The sequence below is a fragment of the Schistocerca gregaria genome, chromosome 6 (genome assembly GCF_023897955.1).
Source record: "Schistocerca gregaria isolate iqSchGreg1 chromosome 6, iqSchGreg1.2, whole genome shotgun sequence".
NCBI lineage: Eukaryota > Metazoa > Arthropoda > Insecta > Orthoptera > Acrididae > Schistocerca > Schistocerca gregaria.
The window spans coordinates 143,917,156-143,929,129 of NC_064925.1; the positions used below are offsets into that span (position 1 = coordinate 143,917,156).

General features: G+C 40.6%; 1 protein-coding gene across 1 annotated transcript in view; it reads right to left on the reverse strand.

Annotated features, from left to right (window-relative positions):
* Window positions 1-6,013, reverse strand: part of LOC126278774 (serine/threonine-protein phosphatase 2A 65 kDa regulatory subunit A alpha isoform-like) — a 118,588-nt gene extending 112,575 nt beyond the window's left edge. Inside the window, exon 1 of the mRNA XM_049979051.1 lies at window positions 5,866-6,013. Coding sequence (XP_049835008.1) covers window positions 5,866-6,013 — 148 coding nt within the window. The remainder of the gene's footprint in view (window positions 1-5,865) is intronic.
* Window positions 6,014-11,974: the final 5,961 nt, after the last annotated feature.

The following is an 11,974-nucleotide window of genomic DNA, read 5'->3' on the forward strand; positions in this document are numbered from 1 at the left end:
TACCTCGCACCAGAAGGGACTTCACTGGCAATACAAGGAGAAATTTGCTAAGGGCAAACGGGTTTCTTCTTTATCAAGCCTCACACTATTTCTAGGCAACGACTCACATCGTTTCCTACCAGTGCCTGCTCCTAGGGTCTTCGATCGTCAATGATTTTTATCAATGGAGAGACACTGCCCCTTAAAATAAAATATAAAAGTTTATGGGAACCCTTCGAACGAGCGTCAGGTGCAGACAGTCTGCCACCATCTCTCCTAAATGTACAACTCGTCTCACACCAAGACCGTCTGAGTGCAAACAAATAATTTCTTGCATCAGATCTCTGGTGACAAGGAATGAACAAACACCCTTATTTTGCTGATAGATGCTGAGAATTAGAAGCACTACGGCTCAGACTGAGACAGCGCTGATCATTGGTGACCGATGGTAAGCAGTGTTGAAAAGTGAGGCCGATCGAGTGAGACTCTTGATAGAAGATTTACCAGGACTAGTTTTGTGGGAGTCTACTTTTCATCTAATGCTGTAGACACAATGTTCCTGAAACACACGAGAAAATGGCCCAGAAAATAGTTGAACTAAATTTATTAGAAAGCTGATTGTTGTATTTCACGAACGTCAGTATCTCACGTGACATAGTCAAAAAATGGTTCAAATGGCTCTGAGCTCTATGGGACTTAAGATCGGTGGTCATCAGTCCCCTAAAACTTAGAACTACTTAAACCTAACTGACCTAAGGACATCACACAAATGCATGCCCGAGGCAGGAGTCGAACCTACGCCCGTAGCGGTCGTGCGGTTCCAGACTGAGGCGACCAGTACCGCAGTACCAGTACCACACCAGCCCGCGTAACATGGTCCTCCACGACTTCAATAGCAGACGCTCCCAACAGAGACTACTCGGTGATCTCATAAGCCATGATAGAAGTACAGTGTACGTGGCTTTACGGTCAATGGCTAAACGAAAATACTAACAATTTTTAGCGGTAAGTACCTCATACTAACCAGATATCGCACAGGTCACCAAGAACATCTACAGTCGCCTCTTTTGAACTTGTCGTTTTCTCTTCGAATATAACACCTTTTTTCGTCTTCGTAACATATGCCTTTATTTTGTTTATGAGCTTCGCTATACTATGTGCTCAACAGGGTAGTGGAAATAAACGTGCAAACCAGTTTCGGAGCATATCAATGCCTAATGTATAGAAAGCAACTCCGAAACTCGTAAGAATGTACTTGTCTGACATTGTGAAAAAAAAGATGAATCGGGGAAGGTGGAGGTAATATCCATCTACCCTTCGCGAAACACATACTCATAATGACCCTTTCTAAGGAACTGATCAGTAAGCTTGGCAATAATTGTAAATGTGATACGGTGTAAGTGAGTAGAAGATTCAGGTTCAAGGGGGTTAAATTCCTTTCTTCAAAATACTACATAACTCCTTTACTTCAAAAACTGCCTTTAAAGGAAATGAAGGATATTCGTCTTTTCAGTTTCCTCAGTAATTAAACATGCAACTACAGTAATTTAAGGAAGACACTATAATAATACAATTTCAATAAAAGAAATTTATATGTCCTAATTACTGATGTTTCAAAAACTACTGCTGTGACATGTATGGAATTAAGCCTTGTTACAACTCTTTCCAAAAGTGTGCAACAACATAGACTGAAGTCAACGCAGTCGTCAACCTAAGAGAGCCAGCCTCCTTTTGGCCAGCCACATCAGCGGTTTCTGAATGTCAAATAGGGCAGTTGATCACAAATCATTTTCTCAGCACTTCCGTGCACTGATGGAATTACACCAAGGTTCACAACCCCAAGCAGGCGACCATTAACAAGTTGGGTAACTCGGTGTTAGGCACCGCTGTTGCCAATGAGGAGGTAGCAAAAACAAATATGTCTAAAGAGGACATCTACAGCGTGACGTCCGCAGATGGGCGCTGTTGGTTCCAAGCTGGTGGTGGAAGAGAACTCGTGTTGTCGCTCCACAGCAGACGGCAGGAAATTTCATCTAGGAGGATGGGGACGTAGCTGGAGTTCCAATGAATCGGAACTTTGGCGACTTCTGTGTAGGGATCCCCTACATCGACTAATCTGTAAGCGGTGGTGGTGAGGGTAGAGAGGAAGTACTCTATGCAAGTTGCTGTCCCCACTGTTCAGGACGAACAAAAAACATTAATCAACAGATTATATTGATTTATTTTTTCGGGTAACGTTTTTGGAATATACGATAAATCAACTTCGGTCTTGCTTATTTGTGTTTGTTTGTTATTGCTCTCCAGAGTTCCATTATCTCTCGAAAGTGTCGTTCCTTTTCTTTCTTGGTCTACTTTCTTTCATTGTTGGACCTCATTCTTTCCTGAAATCCGCATTTGTGTAGCTTCTCTTAAGGTTATTCTGTTACTTACTGTATCATTTATAATTTTTGTGTTTTTCATGTCTATCACAGTTTCGGGGAAATATATGGGTTTGGATTTGCAGTTATTTAGTAAGTTGAAACTCTGCTTTGTTAATTTGTTACTATACATTCGGTACATGTGTTCATATGTGCATCTGTACATGAAAGGTCTCAGTAGTTCCCTTATAATATTTCTTCCAACTTGCTCCAGTTATTCGAGAGCCCCAAATCTTATTAGTTCAAGAGTTTTTGTTCCATGCAGTGCTTCACGCTTTACCACTGTTTCGTAGTGACTTAGTTTGCGCTTTCAGGAACAATTATTTGTTTTGTATTTTTTTTTTTTTTTGTCGTTTGCAATGACTTTCCCGTTTTATGTACTCTGTTTTCTATGACTACCTTGTCCTTTGCGTTGCTTGTTATACATTCTCCAAAGTATTTAAAACAGTTAGTTTTAGATATTTTCTTGTTAAGGATTTTAAGATTTGGAGGGACTTCATTGATATTTGTTATGAAATGAGTGTTTTCAAACAATGTTTTCGACATATTGTGTCTCCATGTTTCTGTAGTTTTCTGTAGTTCTCTGCCACTATCCAATGAGTCAGCAATTAGTGTCATATCATCTGCAAAATATAAATACGATGATTACACTTGGGGTTCTTCCTAGTTGAACACGCTTAGTAAGATGAATGCCTTCATTCTATTACAGCTCCTCTAATGCGCAACCGGCCTCTTTGGCCGAGCGGTTCTATGCCTGCTACGGTCACAAGTTCAAACCCTGTCTCGGGGATGAATGTGTGTGATGTCCTTACGTTAGTTTGGTTTAAGTAGTTCTAAGTTCTAGGGGACTGATGACCTGAGATGTTAAGTCCCATAGCGCTGAGAGCCATTTGAACTATTTTTTCTAACGCGAAGTTAAAAGGGAACAATGGTAAACCATCCCAATGTCCTAATCTTGATTTTCTTTGAAAAGGTTTTGAAAGTTCCCCCATAAACTTTACTTGTGTGATTTTGTATGTTAAAGTTCTTTAAACATTCTTGTTGTTTTATTGTTGAATTCATATTGCATTATAACTTTCGGTAGTACATTTCTATCATTTAAGTCACATCCCCTTATAAACTCTGCAAGAATTATCAAGTATTTCACGTTTCTCATTTGCCTCATTTCTTTTATCTTTTCGAGACATAGTATTTGTAGATAATTCCTGAATCCTGCTCGATGTTCTCCAAGCTTTGTGTTGGATTTTCTTTCAGTACCCTTTAAAAGTTCCATAGCCAAGATATTATACGTCACTGTCAAGGGGGATATACCTCTATAAAAGTTACGAATAGTTTTCTTTCCATTAATATGCAGTGGCAGTATTAATATCTATGTCCAGTCTCATGGTAAGATGTTTATCAAAATTTCATTATTGATTTCTGTTAGGCATAGAATAATGCTGTCACTGGAGCTTAACCATAATTCAACAACTATACTGCTTCCTCTCGGTGTTTTGTTAATTTTAAATTGCTTTTATGATTTCTCCGATCTCCTCTAATGTAGCATCGAGTATGATTGCTCTACGATTATATTATCAAAACGAAATTGTTCTTTCATTGAATCGTAGTTCTTTGAAGTAGTCTGCAAGTATTCTGCCTTTCTCAGTGTCATTATACAGGCAGTTCTGTGTGTTGTTGTATCTGTAAACTGTAAACGTGGTGGTGTGTACATATTTAAATAGCTTTTCAATGTTTTATAAAAATTTGTTTTGTTGTTCTGCTTAACCCTGCAGTAGGAGCGTGCTGTACCGTTACGGGGTCAGGCATTTTTGGAACAACTGTCGCCATTTGTGTTTCTTTATTACTGCTCTAAATGATTATCAAATGTCCATTAGTTGCTTTTTCTACTTTTGTGTATGCATAGGGATGGAAATAAAACACAAATATCAACAAAAGTATTTCAATAACTTATTTCAGAGAAAGTTAACACATACGGTCTAATAGTGAGGCAAACACATCCATCTTTTACATTTATGTCACCATTTTCCAGTTGACTTGCTTCTCTACGTTCCACACTCGTAGCAACGTCCTTTGGAGCCTTCTCTGTAACTGTCTTCTGGCGTAACTGTTGAATTCATGCCCAGTAGAAGACGTGAACGCCGACGTAATTCAACGGGAATATGAGGGACAAAAGATCTATATTAAATTTGAGGTTTCATTATTTCTCAGGCCAACTTTCAGAGGGAGCTCCTTTCTTTTCACTGATTGAGATGTTGTAGTAATTGCTCGGTACATGCACAATGCGTTCATGAAGAAACATTAAGTATATTATAAAAAACAAACATAGGACAACTACGAGTGTTTCGTGACACATCAGTGTTTTGAATTAGTTGATCGAGTAAATCAAGTCCAATCTTCGTCATATTGTAAAACGTTACGATTACTGGTATCGGTGAATCTCTTGTACCTTTATTAATGGTATCATTATGATATAATATAGATATTAAGGGAACAGCTTGATTAACGTTAGGGCAGTATGAAACTAGCGTACAGTTCTCTTAAAAGCCAAACAAAGAAGAATATTGAGGTCTTTGCTTATTACGTAAAAACGCCTTGGCAATTTCCTTCTTGTTTTCCCATAGTGACCCAACATGTGTCAGTCCCCAGTCTTTTGGTAGCTTCTTAGCTACCAGTCGTCACCAGTAACGTTATGGTGAGTCGCGCGGACTGGTTCCACTAATCTCATTACTTCACCTGAAGGGAAATTACTGTGCTTGAAAGGACCCTCTGGCTGAGTGCCAGCATAAGTCTCTAATTTGGAAGTATGGGCAGTTTTAGCATCTACCAAAGCAAATATCTTAATGCCGTATTTGGCGGGCCTTTTAGGAGGATACTGTCTGCATTGCCATTTCCTCGAAAAGAAAGTATGTGTACGTCGACAGTCAAATATTCACTTGGAACAAATTATGAACGACCGTCTAAAAAATGTCTCTAATTGAGGCTAATTTATCAATTTCTTTTCGAACGCTTCTGTCCCTTACGTCATCAAAACGTAAATATCTCAGAAGAAATTTAAATCTTTTTTCAGACATGGATAGGCAACAGGATTTTAAGCCGTTACCTCTAGAGTTATCCCAGAGCATATGCGTGTATTTTCTAGAAATTCTTAGTGTTCCTATTAGGTTGAGTATGCCGAAAAGTGCTCTTATTTCAGTCTCATCAGTGAGTCTCGCATATGTATGTCTCTGAAATTTGCTTTTCAAACTTCTTACATAAATATTTGTACAGTTAACTACAAATTTGTGAACATTACTGTCTAAGGAAAGATGTAACAAATAATCTTCAGATAGTATTGCTGACGCTTGCATCTTGGTGCCAGGTAGATGAGTTATTATATTCTCTGACCTTGTCCTCATTTGTCTTTCAGGAAAAGACTTATACCATTTTCTCTTACTGTCCTTCTAAAGATACTAGGAAATACTAGACTCACCGCTGTCATTACCATATTCACCAGCAGATTGTTCAGTTACAGTGTCATGATCGCTTTCCATTAGTTGATCATCTTCATTTGTATCAGATTCTTCAGGATCAAATTCGTCATTTTCATCATTCCCTGTATCTTCTTCGAGCCACCTCATCCACACTTCAGGGTCGGAAGACACGTCCACTCTTCTTTTCTTCGGATCTTACATCACTAAAATAAAAACATGTTCATGAGTAACAGTTTCTGTAAATTATAGCACATGCTGAAGACTGCATAAATCATCACTTTAGTTAACATAGTTATTTTATTCAGATTAATAAAAGATTTAAATATTGTACTTACAACGAATTTAGTATGAAAAATGTCTAAAAAAAGAAGAAAAACCTACCTTAAGAAACTGTTACGTAGATAGGCGCGTGTTGGGCAGTGGCACCCCAACTCACTTCACCGTCCTGCTGTTCTTCGTTTAGCTGTCCAACTGACGTTAGCTGCAAACGAATGTTGAACAATTCGCCCATAGAAAGGTGCTGATAGTGGAAACGCTGCAACTTTAAGCGTAACGGTAATAATCGCAATGTAAAAGCGATGGCTGACAGTTGAACCCCAACCTCCCTCTCCGCAGAAGTACGACTCTGTTGATTTTAAATAACCTGTGTACTATTTTTGTTTGGGGAATTATCTACAAACTAGGTGAATGGAGTCCTAAGCGTAGAATCTAAGCATGCCCTAAAAGCCTGGGCACCTCAACTTAGCACGCCACACCACAATTGTTTACCCAATGCTAATCCCCTGGTTTCAATGTGAGTGGTCTTCTCCCAGCAATGCAACGCAGTTCCATCCTTTCACGAATTACTAGTAAATTAGTTTGGATGAGTCTAACTCGCGAGTAAACCAAGTAACGACCGTAAACGCCTGATGGGGAAGTTGGGTTTAAAGGTAATCACAATAATAATAGGTGTTTTCTTGTGCTCTTCGTGCACGACACTATTAATGGCATACTCCAACCACAAAAAAAAGACTATCCAATATAGCAAAGTAGCTATGATGGAACACAATCAGAACAACTCCCAAGTTGTATTTCTAACACCAACACTTCAAAACAGAAACTGCGAAATGCATTGGATACAAACGCCTCTTCACAATGGGAAATGAAAGCGCACAAGTGCTATAGATCCCAAACATCCCTTACGAGCAGGTGGTTCACCCTTGCGAGGCAATATTGCTGGTACATATCAACCAGCAGAAGCGCGTGTACGTATATGCGCACCGAAAGACGGACCAGTTATTATTTTTATAATGGCAACGATAACGGCAACCGATAAGAAATTGTCGTAAAGACACATGAGCTCCTTTTATATGAACAGTGGTTTATGTTGACTGAGATGTGTTAATGTGTCTTTTGACATCTTGTACCATGTTACCGCACTCATGCACTAGGGTTGCTAGTCGTAGAAATAATGTCAACCATTGAAAGTGTGGCTATGTCCAACGACTACGGTTGGATGGTAGAATTAGTCCTGTAAGATGTTAGAGCGTATAATGTAAGCTGAAGTTATATTTGCATATGAGAGTCTTGTTACATGCATCAAATAGTGATATGACAGAATTTTGTTATATGAAATTTTTAATGTTTTCGCACTCTAATGATCGTATGCAACAGTATTTCATCTGTTGGACGTTCATATTAATGGTATACGGTCCGTCGTTTGAAAATGTAGGCTTATTATTAATTTATTGCCGTACATATTGACTGGTTGAGTGATAAACGGTGCGACGTATGTCACTGTGGTGAGCGCCACCTACGGTGCGCGGGGTACAGCAAATTTGACAACCGTTTGCCCGATGCTAGTGGCGGAGGATATACGGTGCCATATATAATTTTACTGATGTTAGAAACAGGCTTATGTCTGTTGAAGATATTTTATTGGTCTTGACGCCGCCGCTGGGCTAAGATATTTTTCAATTATTTGTGTGTAGGTATGTAGTATGTCGTCAGTTACATAATTTTGAACTTTATGTGTAGATTGTATTACTGGTCTAGATGTCATTTTGGTCATTCTAGGACTTCTGGATAAGGCTATATTAATATAGAGGAAACCTTGGTCAAAGTTTAAAATATATGTATTTTAGTGCAACTGTGGACTATTTTTCATTCGAGACGTAACAGTTACCCTCTCTGGAGCGTGGCAATTTATGCAAATGCTCGTTAACCATATCAGACAACACATCGTTTGCAGCGTATTCAATGCAGGTGTGCTAATAAAGTAAATTCTATACCACAGTCCCAATGACTTAATCTGTGACTCCATACCATTTGAAATGAAATGCTCTCCAATCTTAATCCGCGTTTTGAATACACCTATTGGATTTTCATGATAATATTTCAATACTATGGAAACACAATTAGCCCTCAGTATGATTTTATCACCTCGGATCCCGCCACTCACCCGACACAATACGTTTCCCTTCAAACAATAGGCTTAACTGTCTCCACATTCGTTACCCTTTCCTTAACGGAAGTTTACTCACGGTCTATAGGATGCTGCTCCGCAACATCTTTAAAGAGAAGTAAAAAACCACTAAGAATAACACAGTTTTGATTAAATGATTGGTCTGGTGATCCCTTTCCCTGGAAGATATAACATCGCTCACTGTTTGTCTTCTTTCTCACGCAGCCATCCATGCAGGACTGCTCTCTGTCGCTCGTAGTTTGGCCAGAGATCGCGGTTGGACGAGTTTTAGTCTCAGCAGCGCCGCTCAGAACCCAGCTAGGGTGGAGCGACGTCGAAGGAGCTTGTCGGCTGCACCGAGTGCTCCTGCCGTCTTTGGAGTGGAGCACCGCCACCGCAGTTTCGGTAAACATTATGATTTGTATGTTGCTGTTCGCGGTTGGTGCCCTTTTGTGTGTCACAGGGGCTTAATCAGTGTTGAGTGATTCTAGTATGTATTTGATTAGGTACAGTTTCTACTGGTATTTATTGTTACTGGACACCAATTTTTGAACAGAGATTATTGCTGAACAAAATACTGTGGATTTCTTATTACTGTGAACGTTTGTGGTCATGTCATTGTGTCCGTGTCTAATATACCTTACTCAAATAAATATTTTATTAAAGTAAGTCCACGCCTGCACAACCACAGTATCTAGTCTCACTCCATCCAAAACATGCGACGAGGTACAGAAATAAATCAGCACCATAGTGCTTACAATATTCTGAATACCGGTATAGATTCCCCATCAAATTTTACAATATATTCATAAGATCTTGTCTTCAGTTTTTGTTATTACTTTCATTTCGAATACAGCTCTCTAGAACCCGCACTGAGCAGAATTGCACTGCTCGTCACCGATGGTTAGCCGATCAGTTCCAGTCATTCCACCAGCAAGGAGGTACACGGCTCGTGTTGTCTGTAGTTCAACCATGCATAGACGGTCAATACAACAGTTCGATCGAGTCCGCAGTGTTACTTTGTGGCAGGAAGGGCTCTCGACGAGGGTAGTGTCCAGGTGTCTCGGAGTGAACCAAAGCGATGTTGTTCAGACATGGAGGAGATACAGAGAGACAGGAACTGTCGATGAAAGCCTTGCTCAGGCCGCTCGAGGGATGCTACTGCAGAGGGTGACAACTACGTACGGGTTATGGCTCGGAGGAACACTGACAGCAACGCCAACATGTTGCATAATGCTTTTCGTGCCGCCACAGGACGTCGTGGTATGACTCAAACTGTGCACAATAGGCTGTTTGATGTGCAACATCACTCCCGACGTCTATGGCGAGGTCCATCTTTGCAACCAAGACGCCATGCAGCTCGGTACAGATGGGCCCAACAAAATGCCGAATGGACCACCCGAGATTGGCATAACATTCTCTTCACCGATGAGTGTCGCATATGTCTTCAATCAGACAACCATCGGACTCATGTTTAGGGCTAACCACGGCAGGCTGAACGCCTTAGACAGACTCTCCAGGGAGTGCAGCAAGGTGGAGATTCCCTGCTTTTTTGCGGTAACATTCTGTGGGGGCGACGACCGTCGCTGGTGATCGCGGAATCCTCCGTTACAGCTGTACGATACGTGACTGCCATCCTCCGACAGTTAGTGCAACCATATCGTCTTCATGGACGACAATTTGCCTGCCTATAATGCACATCTTGTAAATGACTTCCTTCAGGATAACGACATGGCTCGATTACAGTGGGCATCATGTACTCAATACATGAATCCTATCGAACATGCCTGGGATGGATTGGAAAGAGCTGTTTATGGACGACGTGGCCCACCAATGACTCTGAGGGATCCACGCCGAATCGCCGTTGAGAAATTGGACAGTATGTACCAATAGTGCCTAGTGAGCTTGTGGATAGTATGCCATGACGAATACAGGCATGCATCAATGTAAGAGGACGTGCCACAGGGTATTAGAGGTACCAGTGTGTACAGAAATCTGGACCACCAATCCTTAGGGTCTCGCTGTATCGTGGTACAACATGCAATGTGTTATTTTCATGAGCAATAAAAAGGGCGCAAATAATGTTTACGTTGATCTCTATTCCTATTTTCCGCACAGGTTCCTGATCTCTCGGAAACATGGTGATAGAAAACATTTTTGATTTGTGTAGTACAAGTATATATCTGGTAAGGAATTATGACTGCGGAACATGAATTAGGATTATATTTTTAAGATATATTCCAGCTGTAAGAAGATACGAGGCCCCACGGTCAGTACATGACGCCCATAGAATAGGAAGAATGAAGGCTGTGATACTTGGAAAGGACTTGGACAGCGTACAGGAGGAGCACCAAGAATAAATAATCTCTAACCGAAGGTGTCACTCGTAAACCCCAAAATTTATGGCATGAGAAACAGATTATATAACACCTCACGTAAATGCGATAAACACGTTTTTCAAATGCATCCAAGAATGTTATTGTATTGCCCGTAAAATTCCTCTACTTTGTAAACTCCCATCGCAAAGCCCCCCACCCCCCCCCCCCCCCCCCACCCCCCAGATTTACTGGTAATAGCCCCGAGCAGATATCCGTAAAAACTGAAAACAGATCAACCATGAAAGCACGAAGGTGTACTGGACTTCGAACATAAAGCAAAATAGAAACAGTGAATTTTCCAAAATCAACGAGTGCTATATAGAGATGCCGTAAAGAAAAACGGCATAGTGATTAAGTGGTTACGGTGTCGGCCTGCTGAGTGCGAGCAGTGTTCAAACGTCACACTTGCTAAGTTTTCTTCTCTGTTTGCTTTATTCGTATTTGTGTCTGTGTCGTGATGTAACGCTCATTTGCGAGAGCGATGTGTAAGGTGGGGACCTATAACAATTTGCTGGTACTGCTCAGTTACTGTTTAAACAGCCGAAAGGAAGTGGCTAATAGGAACCGTATAGTTCGATGACAAGGTGACAAGCCAACCGAATGCTCCACGGGAAAACACATCTGATGTGAGATATACGGCATTAGTGACAGTGCATGTGTCATATCACAAGAATTTGTTATCGACGCACCTACTTGGTACGACTGGTAAATGAGTGAAATATCCGTACTTGTCCCATATACACTACTGGCCATTAAAATTGCTACACCAAGAAGAAATGCAGATGATAAATGGGTGTTCATTAGACAAGTATATTGTACTAGAACTAACGCGTGATTACATTTTCACGCAATTTCCGTGCATATACCAGAACAATCATCTCTGGCCGCTGTTTGTGTATGGTAAATCGGTTGGAAACTTTCCTTATGTCAGCGCGTTGGAGGTATCGCCACCGGCGCCAACCTTGTGTGAATCCTCTGAAAAGCTAATCATTTGCATATCACAGCATCTTCTTCCTGTCGGTTAAATTTCGCGTCTGTAGCACGTCATCTTCGTGATGTAGCAATTTTCTTGTCCAGTAGTGTAGATGATCGGTTGAATGTGAATATGTTTGCTGCCAAAAAAATGATGAAAACATAATAGTTGTCATGTGAGGTTCAATAAATCAATGCAACAGTTTCATAATCACAACGTTCCTCTGCGCTCTGTGAAAACATATGTTTTTAACATATCTGAAGTTGCGTACCGTTTTGTAAGTCGTGACGCTTGAATTCTTTTGTTGTAAATAG